We start from the raw sequence: 19,627 nt of genomic DNA on the forward strand, positions 1-19,627 counted from the left end.
TTCATGAAACTAATTTATTTAAATATAATATACAAGATGCCATTAATTCAAGCATTGCAAACCACTCGTTTTTACTACAAAAATATTATTATTAAAAAAATAATAAAGGGTGTTACATGCTAATATGAAGCCTGTCTAAGAAATTCACATAAGGTTCAAGTTCACACAAAGAGAAAATATACACACTATCTTCAAATGTGAAGGTGGATAAACATGGTTATGAAATGCAGAATTAAATTAATGCAGTATAAATAATCTCTGTTGTGGTATTATTAACAGTTCACATGACATTACTTTGAGGTGGGCAGGTGCTCTGGCCAATCACATCACTTCTCTAACTACGTGTTATAAAACCAGTTTACTGAATGTTGGAAATGGCTAACTGAGTAACTGTAGATTGTACTGCAGTGGCTGGACTGGATAACAGCTCACGCTGTGCCCTACTGGCCTGAACTGGTCTGGCTCAGTGGAGGACAAGTGTGACATTCTTTCAAACTTATGAAACATTCACAAGGCGTCTTTGTTTTTCATAGAAGGTGAGTCATTGGATTCTCCCTGCTGTATCCCTTTGGTTGAGAAAAGCATTTAAATCAAGAATAAATATTTGTTGCAGTTTTTTGTTTCAGGATGAACTCGACTCACTGTGAAATGGGGGCTGAATGATTGCAAAAATCTCATCTCAATCTCCTGCCTTAATTTGGATACAAATAGATACAATTAAGATACTAAAATCCTTCATCTTTTAATTCACAAACTTGTGTCATTTTAAAATTAAATAAAAATGTTCTTCCCATCCATTGTCTCTATAATTTTAACAGATTTTCACCTGTGATTTCGGTGAACTCAGAAACCCACTAAAGTTTAGCCGAGCTAATACCAAAGGAGATTACGAGAGATAACGAGAGCTCAATGAGGGTGTTTAGCATCACAATCTGTCTAGTAACGTTGGGTGAAAGACGGTCTTCAGAGGACCAGCCTCAAATAAATGCCAAAATACACCAGAATCCATCTAGAAGCCCTTCACAAATCTCACAATAATGAAAAGATGAGTTCTTCATTTGTCTTCATATAAATGGATATGTTCACTTTAACAGTCCCTGTTCTGTCAAATCTATATCGATAACTCAGTTAGAGTATGTAATGATGGCAATACCAGTAACAGACCTCTGCGCTATTAGAAGTATTCTTGCAGAAAAGGCCTTCAGACATTAAAGCAATAGCAATGTCATTTGGTGAAGGTCTGTGATGTTGCTAGTATTCTCCTTTACTGTGTATGGGAGGATGGTGCAGCTGTCGCAGGATGTTGTTGTGGTAAGGTTCATGATTTAATTTCAATGACCTTGATGAAGGGCAGGCTCTTGTTGGTCTGGGTGGATGGTCTCAGAGGTTTGCTGTGGAGAAGACACATGAATTTGAATGTGTGTGCTTGTATGTCCGTTATCAAGCATATGTGACCATTTGCATAAAAAAATTGCGTGTAGCTATCGGGATCATTTGCATGTCCTACCTGTAGACAATCTGCGCATTGCCGTCTGATGGCAGGTATGAGTTTGACCTTTGACTCCCAAGGTAGTAATCCATCTGATCATGCATTTGTTTGTTCTGTAAGCAAAGCACATTCACAAAGGTCAGACGTCAGGAAACATTCATGAGATCACAGTGATCTCACACTAATCGCTTTTGTATGTAGTAAAAGGAATTTTATTTAAAAAGAAACATCTGTGTGCGTTTTCAGCAGTAATTCATGAAATGATGATAACATGATATAGAAAATAATTATAACTAAGGTTAGGAACCAAGAACTGATTATTTTTTAGAACTGGTTCCATGCTTTCAAATATCAAAACTCAATGACGCCATACAATTAGTTGGTTCCTTTTAGTGAATCAAAAACATGCAGCACAACCACTGTAGTCCAATTCCTGAATAAAGGACTCTAAAGAGTCAGTCTCTCTTACATCAAAGTTTTTTCAGTGTAGTTAAGAGAAAATTATCAGTTTGAACTGTGAAAAGCCACACCTTTTGCAATTATTATTTTAAATGTGTTTATTATTTCTAAAATAAATTACTGCAGTAAAATAATAATTTATGGACCCATTAAGGAACATAATCATTCAGATTGCCGTCTGATGGCAGGGATGAGTTTGACCTTTGACTCCCAAGGTAGGAATCCATCTGATCATGCATTTGTTTGTTCTGTAAGCAAAGCACATTCACAAAGGTCAGACGTCAGGAAACATTCATGAGATCACAGTGATCTCACACTAATCGCTTTTGTATGTAGTAAAAGGAATTTTATTTAAAAAGAAACATCTGTGTGCGTTTTCAGCACTAATTCATGAAATGATGATAACATGATATAGAAAATAATTATAACTAAGGTTAGGAACCAAGAACTGATTATTTTTTAGAACTGGTTCCATGCTTTAAAATATCAAATCTCAATGACGCCATACAATTAGTTGGTTCCTTTTAGTGAATCAAAAACATGCAGCACAACCACTGTAGTCCAATTCCTGAATAAAGGACTCTAAAGAGTCAGTCTCTCTTACATCAAAGTTTTTTCAGTGTAGTTAAGAGAAAATTATCAGTTTGAACTGTGAAAAGCCACACCTTTTGCAATTATTATTTTAAATGTGTTTATTATTTCTAAAATAAATTACTGCAGTAAAATAATAATTTATGGACCCATTAAGGAACATAATCATTCAGAGAAATCTGAACTAGAACCGAAATCATTTAGAATCGTGAATCCCCACTAGATGTTTGATTATATCCTGTGGACTGACCTCTGCCTCCAGCATGGCCACCTTTTCCTCCAGCTCTCTGATCACTCTGTCTCTCTCCTGAATCACCATTCGCGAGTTCTGAAGCTAGACGACACAAGGATGGAAAGCTTGAGTAAGTAAGTGAACCTACCATGACAAAAGTTTGTATGAGAGTCAGCGTTTGTGTGCATGGACATGTACCTGTTCAATCATTTGCCGTAGTTTTCTCTGTTGACTCTTGAGCATGTCATCCAAGTGATGAATCTTCTCTTTCAGAATTGCGTTTTCCTTTTCCACCTCTTCTAACCTGTTACATAATTAAGCAACATGTTTACAGCAACACCCAAATGATGCATAAAGTTAAAAAAGGCAACATAATGTGACAAAATCAGTAAGATTTATCTTGCCCCCTACCTCTCCCTCCCTGCATGGCCCTCCTCCCTCAGTTCGCGCAGCTGCAGGAGTTCGGCTTCTCTGGTCATGAGTTGGTCTCTGAGGGTAGAGCTCTCCTGCTCCATGCCGCCCATGAGACGTCTCAGGTCTTCGATCTGCTGATCTTGCTGCTCTTTGCTCTGCTGAACCCTCTTCAGATACTCGCTCTGCTCAGATAATTGCTGCTTATACTGCTGTGCCTCTGCCTACGACAACACGAACAGAGAAAAATAATTAAATCACAAGGCACAAAAGACACATTTGTGTTTAACTATTACACAGCTTTCTGCAATATTCGATTCTGACTGGTAAATCAGTCGCAGGATTCTGTGGTCAACTATTTTTTGTACAATGAGCCCTAAACTTTGACCGTTGAAAATTTGACCACTGGCTCTGATAAACAGTCTCATACTTGTTATGGGAAGGCTCCAATAAAAACACCTTATAACAATTTGCCACTTAACTTTTATCTCAGGAAAATTATCCAATGTCCATAAGTCACAGCTTAAAAAACTCAATGCAGTTTATTATTAAATATATGTCCTTATATACAGGTGCATCTCAATAAATTAGAATGTTGTGTAAAAGTTCATTTATTTCAGTAATTCAACTCAAATTGTGAAACTCGTGTATTAAATAAATGCAATGCACACAGACTGAAGTAGTTTAAGTCTTTGGTTCTTTTAATTGTGATGATTTTGGCTCACGTTCAACAAAAACCCACCAATTCACTATTTCATCAAATTAGAATACTTCATAAGACCAATAAAAACAATTTTTTTGTGAATTGTTGGCCTTTTGAAAAATATGTTCATTTACTGTACATGTACTCAATACTTGGTAGGGGCTCCTTTTGCTTTAATTACTGCCTGAATTCGGCGTGGCATGGAGGTGATCAGTTTGTGGCACTGCTGAGGTGGTATGGCCTTAAGCTCATCTGCATTTTTTGGTCTCTTGTTTCTCATTTTCCTCTTGACAGTGTCCCATAGATTCTCTATGGGGTTCAGGTCTGGTGAGTTTGCTGGCCAGTCAAGCACACCAACACCATGGAGGACTTTGGACTACTGGGCAACAGTCCAGTTCTTCTTCTCCTTAGCCCAGGTAAGACGCCTCTGACGTTGTCTGTGGTTCAGGAGTGGCTTAACAAGAGGAATACGACAACTGTAGCCAAATTCCTTGACACCTCTGTGTGTGGTGGCTCTTGATGCCTTGACCCCAGCCTCAGTCCATTCCTTGTGAAGTTCACTCAAATTCTTGAATCGATTTTGCTTGACAATCCTCATAAGGCTGCGGTTCTCTCGGTTGGTTGTGCATCTTTTTCTTCCACACTTTTTCCTTCCACTCAACTTTCTGTGAACATGCTTGGATACAGCACTCTGTGAACAGCCAGCTTCTTTGGCAATGAATGTTTGTGGCTTTGTGCATTGAATTTATTTAATACACGAGTTTCACAATTTGAGTTGAATTACTGAAATAAATGAACTTTTCCACGACATTCTAATTTATTGAGATGCACCTGTATTTACAATTACTCATGTCTTATTTAATGTTAGAAAAAATGTTCCTAATTGTCAAATATATTTCTAAATATTTTTTATTAAAAATTGAAGATTTATTTATTTATTTATGTGGTTAGCATCACCCTATCGGCTTAAATGCATTTAATTTAAAACAACTTGTCGAGACACCTACTGTACATTTGTACAACAGAGAGAGTTTCAGGAAGTTAAAAATGATTCAAAGTTTCAAGCTGTTAAATTTTTTACTGTATCATTTTGACATCAGCTGTTTGCTTAACACTGAAATCCTTGACGTATAAGATGCAAGCAGTAGCCGATTACAAAACTCCACATCATCATGAAAGAATGTGCGATCTCACCGGAGATCTCACCCACACACTGTTCTTTCCCAACCTGGATCTGACCCAGTTGGCCATCAGGATTATCTGCCACTGCATTAGTACAACTCACCTGTCAAGACCATCTAACAAAGGTTCCTTTGAATGCTCTCAGCAGGATCCTTGCATGTTGAGAAAGAAACAGTTGGCAAAAAGAGCATGCTAAGTGACTAACCAGCAGTTTTTCTCTCTCCTCCTGGTGTTTCTTCTCGGCCTCTTGGAGTTGAGCATACAGACGCTTACTGGCCTCCCTCATCTTCTCTTTTTCTTGCTCATCCACACTATCCTGAGAGAGAATAGAGTGACAAAACATTCATGAAAAGAATCTGGAATTTGTTTGGTTACTGTCAAATTTGTATGTGTGTTCATGTACTTCTTACATGTGTCTTGAATTAGTTATGCAACATAGTGGTTCAAGCAATAAAAAATAAGAGCAAACCGTACTCAATTATAAACCAAGTCCCTATCCCACAGTCACACAAACAAAATATATGTCCTTACAAATTGTGTCCATTGAAACACGCCCACATCTCTCCCAGCAGTTATTTATAGACGTGTGTGAGAGCCAGAGGACAATGTAAGTTTGACAGAAAGTGGGAGGGACCTTCTCTTTACATGCGTCAACAGGGTGTGTGTTCTGACAGTACAATACTGATGTACGCTGTCATAGCTCAGCTTTTCCACTCGTTCTCCTGCTCAAACTATCCAGATGCACACATCCCATTGGGAGGCTAATCCGCACTATTCAATCTGAAAAAATAAATATGCTGCCGCCGCATTTGGTTTCACCGAACAACAAAAGATAAGAATTTGAAGAATGTGAGAAATGTTAAAACCTGTTGAACAAATACTGTTGATTATAAAGAACCATGGATAATTATTGCAGGTGGCTTAACGTGTTTCCTGAGCTGTGCGTTTTTGTGTGGTTTCCTGGGTGATTAATTCCTCACTATCTGCTGGATGACATACTGTAAATACTAATGGGTGTTGATCACTGCGGGTTTGTTTATGTGTTGTGTGCTAACAGATTGTTGAGATTCGTAATGTAGGTGTGAATAAGCAATTACCTAAGTGATAAAAAACAATTAACACCCAAAGGATACAGATTTTTTTACACGGCACATTATATAATGGTGACTGCATTGAAGCATGCTGGTCATTTCAATTAGACATTAGTAGAACATCTGAAGTGCTCTTCACTATTGGAATGGCTCATAAATTATGTTTTACTTTAAATCTAATAATATCAGCAGTTTTTTTGTGAGGGTTAGGTTTGGGTTTAAGGGAATAGAAAATATTTTTGTTGGTATTAAAATTAGGGATACACAAAATTGTATTTTTTAAACAATTTTAGTAAATTTTTGTTTTTTTAGTTTTTGATGACAGAAAAGTTCATATAAAGATAGAGATAGGGGAATTTAGTACACTATTTTGTCTAAATAAATGAAAAACAAAACACTAAATGCTAAAATCAATCATTTTAAATGCAAATAATTAATTTAGGCATCACTATAAAGGTGAAAAATGTTTATTTAGATATTTGCTAAAGATTAAATTTAACAGTTTCAAAAATTATTAGTTCATTTAATTATTAGTGTTTGACTGATAACCTGCACGTGTGTGTGTGTGTGTGTGTGTGTGTGTGTGTGTGTGTGCGCAAAGCAACAGTGCACATCAATGGCTCACCTGTCTCTCTAAACCATTTAGGGCCTGTGTTAGTGCTGAATGAGTGCCATTAACTTTTCTTGGACCAGATAACACCAGCTGAGGGTGAGAAAAGGAGAGTTAGTTAACATTTTATGATTAATATAGCTTAAAAGAAGTATATATGCAGATTGATGTGTTGTTTTGTCTCACCTTATGTTCGGTCCTGTGACTTTTAGCTGCCATCTGCTCTCTGAGGTTTTTTAGACAATATCTCACCTGCACACAGTACAACACTATTAATGCACATGTTCTGAAAACATCCAAACATATAAGAGTGGGAAATGATACCGAGGATTTTTGCTCTGACCTCCTGTATTTGTGAAACTTCCTCTGAGAGCATCTTTAGACTCTGTTGGTGTCTGGCTTGTGCCTCTTTGCGGTCTTCTAGATATACCTGACAAGCAAACCCAAAGATTTAAAAAACATAAGCACATAAGCATTGACATCACTAATTTTAACATGAATTATGCCTGAATTAAATGTATAATAATTTTATGAATTAGTCTAGTGCCTAGCCTAGTTTAGGTAGAATAACAAATCCAGTTACTCAGAATCAGACCTCATTATTATTTTTAATTAAAGCTCAAACTTCCAGATGTAACTGATCTATCATTCAGAGTTAAAGACAGACCCACCTTGATGACCTCACCCTGGTCCTCAGACTGCTTGATCAGATCAGACTTCAATGGCTGCCGGTCATAAGTCGGTTGTACCAAAGCAAACGCTCTGCCAACTGGCTGGAATGAGATATACATATTAAAAAATACATATTAAAACCCCATTGTATGCATAGTATCTAAATATGTTATTAACTGTACTTTTATGTCATGCAACATCTAGAGGCTTGATCAGACTTCTACCTATTAAAGTAGTATGATGTTCTAATTTTCTAGAATTTACATAATCTAAAATACGGCAAACACATTTAAGATGATTCATCTATATTTCCAAATAAGAACTGAACTCATACCAATCTAATATTCTCAGAATCAACCTTTACATCTGCATCTCCTTGCAGAAAACAAAAACCCCTTTCTAAACACAAGGTATAAATAACACTAACACACAAAGAGAAGCAGGAAACCCCTAAAGAGCAGGAATGGGCGCAGATGTGGGAAAAGGGACATGAAAAGTTATACAATTTCTGGAATCTGAAACAATGAGCCTCTGGTCCTACAAGAACGTCCCCTGGAACACAGGCACATGTTCCTTGTGTTTATAGAGATTTGGCAGACAGACAGAGCAAACGGACCAAAGAGAATGTGTGGGGTGGGGGTAATTCCACTCAAGTTAATCTGAACTGATTCTACAGAATCACTATCACAGCATAACCAGAAATAATCAGCCCATAACCAACAGTAAAAATAAGCAAGCATTATCATATAATACACAACAACAAACCATTAAAACATGCTAAATTGTATCAGGGGCCATTTCACGAACATAGCCACTGTATGTGCTTTAACAACTAGTCTGACCAGCAAGCAGTTAGCAAATGGGTAAATCTTAATTTCAGATTCAGATTAGACCAATCTACCTTTTTATGTAACTGACTTAAAAAGTTATGATCAGTCTTTACAATTAGATGACTAAGCAGTTTATGCAGACAGTCACTGATATAAATAAACGTTAATATCAATAATATAAATATTAATACACATTGAACATATAGTTAGGTCAGGCTCAATAATTCTTTAAATAGACACTTTTTCATTCTTCTAAAACCTTCTCAGGGTCAGAAACACTGAACTCAGTCAAAAATATTTTGAAATGGTCCATAAATGCTTAAAAACATTGAATCAAGAGCTTGATTCAGAATGTGACATCTGAAAATGTCAAGACTAGATCATCTACCAAATCATCTCTACTTCACTATGTGTAAAATGGAAATAAACAGACATTTACCTTATCTGTGGTGGGCGGCTGTTGCCGGTTCTGCTCCTGGAGAGTCAGTCTGATCGTTCTGTGCCCGTTCTGAATAAAGTCATGAAGAGAAGCACAAATGTGAGTGAGGGATGCAACAAAGAGACCGTTATAGAAAGCAAAAGGGTGGGAGCTGTATGAATGAGGGGAACATGTGGGGAGGAGAAACTGAGTAATGAGACTGAGAGAGAGAGAGACTGACAGGAGAGCAATGGCCCATTAAAGATTGGCATGAAGGTCTGTGGTTACTCAATGTGAAAGAAAAAAAGCGAAAGCGAAAGGAATTTACAGTACAGTCTCTAGGATATACAAAGTCTGATTTGATTTGTTCCTCAGCTTCTGGAAAATTCTTGAGCCTTGCAGGCTTTGCCAAAACTTTGTATTTGAATGTAAATTTAAATCGTTACAAAGATGGAGGCGGGATGCCACAAATCTAAACGGAACAATGCTCTCCAGTCTCCAGTGCAGAACGGAATATCACCATAGCAACCGGGACACCCACCAACAACATAAACTACGTCTGCTGGACACAGGAAGAGACAAAGCACAGACTATAAAGCTTTGCCAATGACACAAACAAATGAGGAAACACTCTTGCACAACACAAGATAACATCCACATGACCAAATTAAGAGAAACTGAAATGAACCTAACAGAATAACTGTAAATGGTATTCAAGAACATAATCTGGTGAAATATGTAAAACAGTGACGATGAAGACAAATTAAACCAACCACAGATGGCTGGATAAATGTGTGTGTGTGTGTGTGTGTGCGTCTCCATGCTTATCCAGAACATTCTGCTGGCTCTAAAAGTAGTCTGTGTGAGTCACAGTGGGACGGGAGGTCCTAAAAGTGAGCGTGTGGCAGACAGCGTGCACAAACTGTGACATGTTTATTAAATATGTGTGAGACAGGTCCAGACCGACTGTGAAAATGCTTGACCTGGTCATTACTAGGGTGAAGATCAAGAGTCTAAAAAGTCAGAGCCAAGGTGACAGAGGACATTACACATTCACATGAGACATATTCCAGTCACACTGTATTAGATTACATGTGATTCATAATTACTGTCATTGGTGCAGTTATTATTTTAGTAATATTAGGGTGCAAATAATGTGGGTATAGAAGCCAAGACATCGGTTTAGTGCAATTAATAAGGAATATAAAAAGAGGTGACGTGTACAGTGATAATGGGGTATAATGGAAGAGGACTGTTACAATGAAACTGACATCATGTACAAATAGAGAAGTTGCAGTGAGTTCATAAAAATACTGCAAATTATTATTATTACCAATTACTATATCATACCTGTGATCATATAGTAATAAGTAATAATAAGACTATTGAAGTGCAAATTACATTATATAACATTATGTGATTAAGTAATCAAGTATACTTCTATTGACAAAAAATGCAGCATCTGTGGCATGTGCGAAAAAAATATTTGCTTTCATACTATAAAATAAATCGCTATATAATAATAATAATATAGAGAAGACATAATATGTCATGCATTATTTTTAGTACTTTAGCTAAATTATATGTAATAATATTTAACAATATTTTCAAGATCTTTATTTAAAAGTTGTTTTATTGGTCTGGAGGTAATAAAATTGAGTTTATATCTCACAATTCTAAGTTTATATCTCATAATTGTGTGTGTATGTCTCGCAATTCTGAGTTTATATCTCATAATTGTGTTTATATCTCACAATTCTAAGTTTATATCTCATAATTGTGTGTTTATGTCTCGCAATTCTGAGTTGAAATCTATAAAAATGTACAGTCGTGGCCAAAAGTATTGGCAGTGACATAAATTATGTGTTTTGCAAAATGTGCTACTTCAGCTGTGGTGGTGTTCATTCACATTGTTTCTACAAGTTTTGGCAGTGACATAATCTAGAAACAATGTGAATGAACACCACAACAGCTTAAGCAAAACACAAAATTTATGTCACTGCCAATACTTTTGGCCATGACTGTTTTTGAATATACACGATGCACTTCGAAATCTTTTGTATCAAAGCCTGTTCTCACCATGGAATAAAACAATTATAAAAGGTATTAGTGACTTTTTATCTCACAGTTTTGACCTTTTCCAGAATTGCGAGAAAACTGTCAGAACTGTGAGATTTACTTTGATCAGGCACTGACACAAGTATGTGAAATAGCTCTGTCAGTGATAGAGCACTTCCAAATCAGTGTTTGACACTGAAGAAGGCTACAGCTTTATCAAACTCTAAACTGAGACTAAACATATGTGGTCTAGTTTATAGCCAGCCATCTCAAAGGAACAGGACGTCTGCATGGTTGAAGAATGATATTTGATGTTTAATCACAGTAAGATGCTATAAAGTAGATACACTCTCAGAAAAAAGGTACAAAATCTGCTTTTTAAAAGCTACACCTTTGTACCTTATTTACCTCTCATTGTGTGTATAAGCACATCAAATGTTCATATTAGCACCTAAAGTGCACATATAATTACCTAAATGTTACATATTAGTACCTTTTAAAAAGGTACTGCCCCAGAGATGGCTTTTGTACCTTTATTTTTGAGAGTTTAGGGACTTACTGTATGTGAAAGACCTTTAGACAGCTACAGTATATAACAAACTAACAATAGCATGATGCTATACAGTTCACCAGACTACCGCAGAACACTCTGTAATGTTCATGTTTCGTCAAGAACATTCCATGTAATGCTAGAAGTTAGACACCACTGTATTACATGTCACAAAGACAGATTACATCATAAGTCTGATGCAAGTTTGTAAACGCAAGCTGTCCAAGTAAGGAAAGATATATTATTATTGTACCACTTACTAAATCACTAGACAAAACGCAGCCACACCTCAACCCACCTGGTCAAAACAACACATTTATCGTAATCCCATAAATGAGACAAAACAATGACACTGCATCAAGAAGACGGACAGACTAGACAGAACTTTCAGTCCATTAAAAAATACGATGTTGTGTTATCTGAACTGTCAGTATCAAAAAATGACGAGCAAATCAACAAAAGTTGGTTTAGGATAAATTCAAAGTAAATAAATTATGACTTAATATATTTACCTGAGTAAATCTACAGGTACTACCGCAGGGACGTCCTGTGACTGTGTGCGCATCGGGTGTTTCCATAGAAGGCAAAGCAGCATTTAGACAAGAGAGTCGAGATCAGCCAAGTTCAACACCACACCTCAGCCCAAGAGAACAACAAAGACACACAACACACACCTGTAAAATGACACGCACCCAGCAGAAAACAATGTTCATGCCTGTAATGGGAGAGGATTAAAAAATCTATTTCGAAAGAAGTTTGTGAGGATTCTGCTCGGGGCATCAGAACAACAGGCTATTCATTACAACAGAGCTTTACATACCAAAACTCTCAGATAACACGCCATCGCTCTTTTAAATGGACGCATATAAACATGCATAAAAATATGCATGCAAAGTCTCTGGCTGATGGGAATGATCATTACTTAGACATTATATAAGAGCTCTGTGAGATTTGCATATGTTGTGTACCACGGAAATAGAAAAAGCAGAGAGGCGTTGGCACCAGGGTATTAAGAAAACAAACAGACGCTTAATAACAGATGGAGTGCAATGGCGATTGTTCACTGGAAATCAAACCAGGTCAGAGTGAAACCTGAATGCAGGTGTGAGGTACAAAGCAGAGAGACAGAAAGAGAAGAGCTTCAGGAGAGAGACAGGACATAGAGAAAGGGATGGGTGAAAAAGAGTGGGGGGATTGTTTGAGAGCCTTGAGTGGAATGTGTCATTGGATACAGACCTCTGGACCTCTCAAAGAGACAGACAAAAGACTTGGCTAATCACACAAGCGTTTTTTCCTTGGTAAGATGTAAAGGACACGTGAGAAATCTGAATAGCTGCTGGTAACCTGAGACTGTATATAGACAATACTGAATCTGAGTGAACTGAAACATTAATAATGGCACCATTAATCATATTAGAAAGGAAAGAATTGGGATTTTTAAAAATATATATTAATAGGTTATGAAATGCCAAATGTCATTGAATGAATGAGTGGATAGATAAATAAATAACATTTTTGATCCCACAATTGAGGGTGGAAGTTTTATGTTATATCAATATTCAATGAATTTTATCAATATATTAATGAATTAATTAATTTGCTGAAGTTTTTTTTAATGGACATATGTACCTAAATGTTGTTCATAAATGTTTTGCTTTATCAAAAGTATCTGCATATGGTTGCCATACCCCTTGGGCCTTTCTGTTCCACATTAAGGGGCCTTTTATTCCACACTTCGGAGTGAAAGCTTTATGTTTTCCTGTCAATATTCAATTACATTTTTTATATTTTTGAATCTTTTGAGACCAGAAAAACAATCACATTTTCCTCGAGGGGGCTTTAAATAAATAAACAATAAAAATTTAAATAAATAAATAGGCTAGGTAATTAAAAAAAATGAAATTAGTAACAAACAAATGAGTTTATGTCTTAATAATCATTAGTGTACTTAAAAGTGCGTCCAGCGTTGTCATGACACGACAAATCACAAGTCAATTTCACCACAGTATTCTATGGAACTATGTCACCTCAAGGCAACTCAACCAAGCCAAGCTTTCACATAGTGTACATATTTGTTACTACTGTATTGTAAATACTGTATATCACCCCAGGAATAGACACACAGAGGGCTAATGACTATCAGTGCAATCTGCTTCATAATATAAACTTGATGAGAGAGGCAAAACTTGTACTTTCACAGAAGCCACATAAAGAGTGAGTAAATACAAGGTATTGAACAAGGGAGCGGTAAATGAGCAAAATAAATGGAGTATATGGAGGAGAGTGAAAGTAAATATACAGACACAGCTGGTTGAACAACAGTTTAAAAAAATAGTTTTAAAAAGGTGGAAACGCCTTACATAACCTGAGGTCATCCGACTAAACTTGCTTTTGTTGGCTTTAACTCCACACGAAAAAGGGGGAGCTTTTTTGCTTTTTCTTCTCCAAACCAATTTAAAAGTATAAAAGTGAAAAAGTGTCAACTTTTTTCTTTTCACCTTCATCTACTAGAACTGCTTGAAATCATTAAAAGTCCTTTCAGAGGTAAATCTGTAAGTGCGTGACTCTCTAAAGAATGCATCTTAAATGCTCTTTAACCTAAGTCCATTAAAGAGCTTCCTGTTAAATTATGTCCTGTTTTCATATTTGCAAATGAAAAACATGCAAAAACAGTAGCTGCTGAAAAACAGGCTACAATATGGTGCATTATCAAGTCAGGCTTTTGAATCAGTCTGAATGACCATCATGTTAAAGAAGGAAGGAAACCTTCCACAATCAAGCAAATACTTGAGACTTGTCTCACTTCCTATACCTTCTTGCCCACTTTGCACGCAGAAAGCTTGACATATATTCTTTGAGGGTATACAAACAGTAAGGGCACAAGGCTGCCAGTGCCCAGCAACCTGGATGGAAAGCTCAGGTTAATAATCATCTAACTCGGCATAACACTTTTTATATACAGTGCTGATTGAACAGACACAGACACAGCTGGTATTTGGCTTAACTATCCCCTTTGCTGGCACAAATGCCTCTTACAGGTTATTAGGGAAACCAAATTTCAAGTAAGTGACATTAAACCAGATTAAGCATCTGTTGTGCATACAGCGAAGGGCAAGGGGTGGTAAAGGAGGTTTAGTGCAGCTTGCCACAGTAAATACTGCTAATAAAGTGTCACATTTAAACTGAGATAATTTGGTTTTACAAACGTCATATTGACGATATAATTGAATGAATGAAGCACTGGACCATACAAATGAGAAGCTCCCAATCGGCAACGCAGGGCGTTTAATATTTTACCAGGAAGATACGTTACAGAGGATCAAAGTTCTCTTTTATGAGTATGATGAGAAAACGACCCAGAAACCTTTGGCAACATTTGTTAACATTTTACCTTAAAACTAAATATTTTAATGATATTTTAATCAGTTTCACTAGTGCTTATTCATATTCATAGGCTATAACATATATATTCACAAACATTTTATGTGCATATTTGATTCAGATATCAACACCTGTGCAAAACTATGCAGATAAAAAAACAACAACAAAAAATGCATATTTGTTGTTTTTCTAGTTATGTTAAACAATAAGTAGTGAAAAAAGGGTACATACCATTCTGTCATCCCATCTGATATCATCAAATGTGCACATACTCCCCATTCGATTCATTTTTTAGCTTAATGTATCTAAACTCAAAAGACAATAGTATTTCAGTAAATAAAGTTAAATAAGAGCAGAAGTTGAATATCCCACTGCGCGCGCGAACTCGTCGCAGTTGTGTTTTGTTGTGTTCTGATATCGTCAGTCACGCTGAATAATGAATAGCCTCGGTGCAGCTCTCACCGCGAGCTGAACGGTTCTGCCAGACACTCCCCTCCTCCTCCTCCTCCTCCTCCTCCTCGCAGGTTTCACTAGTCGTGACAACAAGTCAGAGTGAAATCTGTCGTGTGACCTCATTGCTTCGGCATCTCTCCCCGTTTGTTTCGCCTCAGCCCGCGGGAACAGTCATGTTTCACCTGAGCGACACGATCTCATTCCACTATCCCGAGGTTACAGAAAATTAAGCAATGCGATTTGATAGAAAAATATCTTCAAAGTTAGTCAGCTTCTTCAGAGTAAAAGCCTGAAAACATACGGTAAGTCAGCAGACGCGTTAAAAGCAAAAAAAAAAAAAAAAAAAAAAAAAATATATATATATATACATACATAGGCTACATACACACACACACACACACACAAGACTAAAGAAGTGTGACAGCATAAACACTAATCATTTTCACAGTTGAATATTTCTGTAAAAGCAGCTTTATAGTATAGACTATAGTAGTAGTAACATTTTCGTTATAATCACAAAAAGTACTATTATTATAACAATTATTATTATTCTTATACAATAAAATTAATTGTAAAGAAAATAAATATTCGTGTCTCCATATAGATCTGAACTTACTACATAATATCCAACTATACTAAATCAATGAATAAACATAATTTTAACTTATAAATAAAAATAGAGGGAAGAAATCTGACTCAAGTGATGTAATCAGACTCCTTTGTGAGTAATAGTCAACATTCACCTGAATCCCATCTCAAAGTCTTATAATTTGATGTTTCACACTGTAATTATTGGATGAACACTGAAAGTACATATTTAACAAGTTTGTGGTCCAGACCAGACACAACTGGAATACAACTAGAAGAGAGCTGGAATTTGATGAGCAGTTTTAAAGGACAGTCATAGATATGCAACAAAAGAAATATTATAGAGGGAATACATTTAGTAATACGCTGGAAGACCAGATAATACTGATAAAAAAATCTAAATGTTTCCATTTATATCCGTATCTTTACATGTCTTTGTCATTCTTCTAGTATGTTTAGTTGTTAAATTGCATAAATTCTGTTAAATTGTATATTGCAAAAAATAAAATAAGATAAACATAATAGTAAATAATAGAAAATCCAAGTAACATTTGCCGTTTGTGTCTCTCATATGACTGTGTATATAACAATGCATCACACCCCTGTTATCAGGTTTTCTCTTTTAACGTCAATTAATTATGAATTGTATTGTTCTCATATGTGCAATGTCTGGAAGTTGAGTTGAGTTGAGTTGAACTATTCTATAAATCAATAAAACGTCATAAATCAGTGTCACTTTGTCATTCTTTCAAAGAGTAACGTTTTCAAGGACATACTTAATCACTTGTTTTTTAGAGGATGATTTTAAAATGGCATCAATGTTACCTTGATTTTGTAATAAACTAATAATTATTAAAAGTAGATATTTACAGACATATCAGCATCAAATTATAAGCACCTTGTAGTTTCAAAACCTTCGAGCTCAAGACTTGTAATAATGTCAAACTGAACTGTAAAAACTGTCTACCTGCTTACATCTCTTAAGATGTAATTATATTTGAAAAAGGCACCCATGGCCCATAAGACTCTCTGAGTAATATAAAAGTAACAGAACTGTTTATAGCAAGTTGTGTCAGTATTGTGTCTAAATGCGGCAATGTCTTCAGCTGGCTTCAAAGTGTATTTACATTTAGATTGTTTAATTTGTTAAGTGATAAATACAAAAAAAAAAAGTAATTCTTGAAAATTTGCCAGAGGCATTACACTCTGACAAACCCGGCCCTTCCTTTTAAAGATAGTTTCAGTGATATGTAAATAGCAATAGCGTGACAGTTGATATTAAGCAATAATTTTCCACAGATTGGCACGAATCAGTGATACTATACTCTGTGTGTGTCTATAGGGTGTGGATTTTGACTCCTTTTTGTAAAGCACAAAAAGGTTAAACTTTTAATGGAGTGCTTTTGTATGCTGTATATAAGGCAGGCTATAATCTGTTTTCCTGGTAGCGCACCAAAATATGTTTTTACATGAGTATGAGGAAATCTGTCCAGTGTTCTTAGGAACAGTGAAAATCCACGAACATGTGACATTAATGGATAACACAAGAAGCTTTTCACAAGAAATTAACCCAACCCCTGCGCATTGTTAATTCTCTATTCTTAAATGTGATTACTTTATCTGATGAATTTACTGCTCACACTTCATATTTTCAAAGAAACCTTGATAAACCCACTGCTATGATGAAACAGGAATCTATCATCTAAATGTCTATTTATATCTCTGACTTTTTAATTCTTGCATCAGATCAGTTATCAGATCATCAGTCTGTCATGATATGACTTTGCCTCACAAAACAAATCAGTCACAGCCTGTCTGCTATGATAAAAGTTGAGTTTGAAAAAACTAAAGATTTTAAAGCTCATGACAACATTGTTTCACATTACAGGATTTAAAAACAATGAACACAGCATTACAAGGAGCCTCAGTGAGTGTCACCCAGAACTATTTGTGTATAAAAGATGTTATCCTTTATTATAATTTGTGACAAATGCCATATAATTAGCGATTACTCAAAGACTTTGATGTCAAAAAACATTAAAAATGCCATTATTCATTTCACAATGTTAACTTTTCATACATGTTATCTGCTTTACATGCCGGAGCTTCTGATTGTGCAGCACCAACTGTTGGGAGAAAAAGTTCAAAAATTAATTTTGACACCACCTGGCATTATTAAAGAGTAATGAGATCAGTTAATGTATTGTTTGAATCATGTTTACACTTGCATTGTTTAAACAAACTGATGTTTAATTTCATCAATTCAAATAGGTTACATTTTCAGTGTAGCATGTGTATACAAATAATACTTTGCAGTAACTTACAGGTGATCATTGATCCTGTGTTTTGTTCAACTAAAGAATACAATGGGACATCAAACCCTGTCCAAAAAAAAAGACTGTAATCAATTACATCATTGTCATTATTTTATTTAATTTATTTATTTTACGTCTAAGCATTTAACATGAATGTCACTTACCTTCTGCAACATGGGAGTAATACACAGAGATCCGACTGTTTAACTGTGCTATAAGAGATAAGAAGAGACTTTACCATCATGCATAAAAGTTACATTGTTTAAACATGTTTCTTTCTGACATGAATCCTTAATCAATTTAGAATTTAATTTCTCCTTACGGACATATTAATGGCACATCTTTAAATTGCACAAGGATCTACTCTTAACTTCACTAATTTGAAGGAAACATCTTTAAAACGAGCAAATGATAGATCCGGTTTCCATTTGAGTAGCTGTTCAGTTAGAGTCAAGAATAGATATATAACAGGAAGTGCAATATACACATACAAACTATGTTCTGAGGAGACAACAGTCATCACTTCCTCTGTTGTTTCCAATAAGCCATTGCTCTGACAGTGACAACCCAATAGTGTTAAACATTTCAGGGCTACAGTTTCAGGACTTACTTTGGCTGTTGGTTTTGCGCCTTTGTTTTTTGAAATAAAGAATGACACAGATGGTCAGTGATATGAGGACACACAGAGACACTACTGTGGTCATCATCACTACTACTGTCAGATTAGTTGTCACTGTTTCACTCCCATCACTGTTATTTTCAGCCAGGCCAGCAAGACTGTCAGCAGAGGCTGAAACAACATATGTGATCAATTAAAGAAAAGCATATTCAAAATCTATCCATTTGATTAGGTTATTTTGATCAGACACATGCACATACATTATATACAATAGGTAGGCTACTTGTCTTACCTGTGGTTACCAATGTTGTGGAAAGTGTTTCTAATACCTTTGTGGAACGAGATGTATTATGAGCTATAATTAAAATGCATATAAAAATTAGAGTTAGATCTAAGGTGTACAAGCAAAATAGACTAACAATGATTATATTTTAAAGCTTTTTAAAGACTCATGGATATTTGATGCATGCTAAAGTGTTACTAACCTCTTCAGAAGACCTCCTCGTTACGCCAGTAGATGGCAACAAGGTGGCATTCACTTGAACAACTTGTTTAAAGGGGTCATATGATGCAATTTCAATTTTTCCTTTCTCTTTGGAGTGTTACAAGCTCTTGGTGCATAAAGAAGATCTGTAAAGTTGCAAAGACTAAAGTCTCAAATTCAAAGAAATATTCTTTATAAAAGTTCAGAGTCAGCCACACCTACCTAAAATGGCTCGTTCTAACACGTCCCCACATATCTACCTCACTATGTGGGTTTCGTTGTGAAAGCGAAAATACTTTGTTGGGTCTTCCAAAAGAGGACACGACTACAAATCAGTGGTTAAGTTTTATTAACAGCACTGTTCCAGAATAGTTTAACCCAAATATCCAGATGTGTGCAGCGCATTTTATGGAGGACTGTTTACTGATCCTGGGAGAGTAACGTTAGACTAAAATGCCGGCAGTTCTGACTCACGTAAGTACGTTTTCATT

At 35.9% G+C, this 19,627-nt stretch overlaps 2 protein-coding genes across 2 annotated transcripts in view; both read right to left on the minus strand.

Annotated features, from left to right (window-relative positions):
- On the minus strand, nucleotides 1-15,151 carry LOC107582063 (tuftelin-like). Its single transcript, XM_016267783.1, has 12 exons — nucleotides 14,909-15,151; nucleotides 8,710-8,778; nucleotides 7,440-7,541; nucleotides 7,112-7,198; nucleotides 6,955-7,020; nucleotides 6,784-6,861; nucleotides 5,273-5,383; nucleotides 3,183-3,406; nucleotides 2,970-3,075; nucleotides 2,790-2,873; nucleotides 1,508-1,602; nucleotides 1-1,391 (listed from the first exon to the last, which is right to left on the minus strand). The coding sequence occupies exons 1-12, from the start codon at nucleotides 14,963-14,965 to the stop codon at nucleotides 1,319-1,321; spliced, it is 1,152 nt and encodes a 383-aa protein (XP_016123269.1). The 5' UTR covers nucleotides 14,966-15,151; the 3' UTR covers nucleotides 1-1,318.
- LOC107582125 (uncharacterized) overlaps nucleotides 15,102-19,627 on the minus strand; it is a 15,037-nt gene continuing 10,511 nt past the window's right edge. Inside the window, exons 7-12 of the mRNA XM_016267859.1 lie at nucleotides 18,945-19,007; nucleotides 18,644-18,823; nucleotides 18,198-18,245; nucleotides 18,043-18,099; nucleotides 17,799-17,844; nucleotides 15,102-15,207 (exon numbers count right to left, since the gene is read on the minus strand). Coding sequence (XP_016123345.1) covers nucleotides 15,102-15,207; nucleotides 17,799-17,844; nucleotides 18,043-18,099; nucleotides 18,198-18,245; nucleotides 18,644-18,823; nucleotides 18,945-19,007 — 500 coding nt within the window. The remainder of the gene's footprint in view (nucleotides 15,208-17,798; nucleotides 17,845-18,042; nucleotides 18,100-18,197; nucleotides 18,246-18,643; nucleotides 18,824-18,944; nucleotides 19,008-19,627) is intronic.

This window comes from Sinocyclocheilus grahami, unplaced genomic scaffold, assembly GCF_001515645.1.
Source record: "Sinocyclocheilus grahami isolate Dianchi unplaced genomic scaffold, SAMN03320097.WGS_v1.1 scaffold40.1, whole genome shotgun sequence".
In the NCBI taxonomy this organism is placed as follows: Eukaryota; Metazoa; Chordata; class Actinopteri; order Cypriniformes; family Cyprinidae; genus Sinocyclocheilus; species Sinocyclocheilus grahami.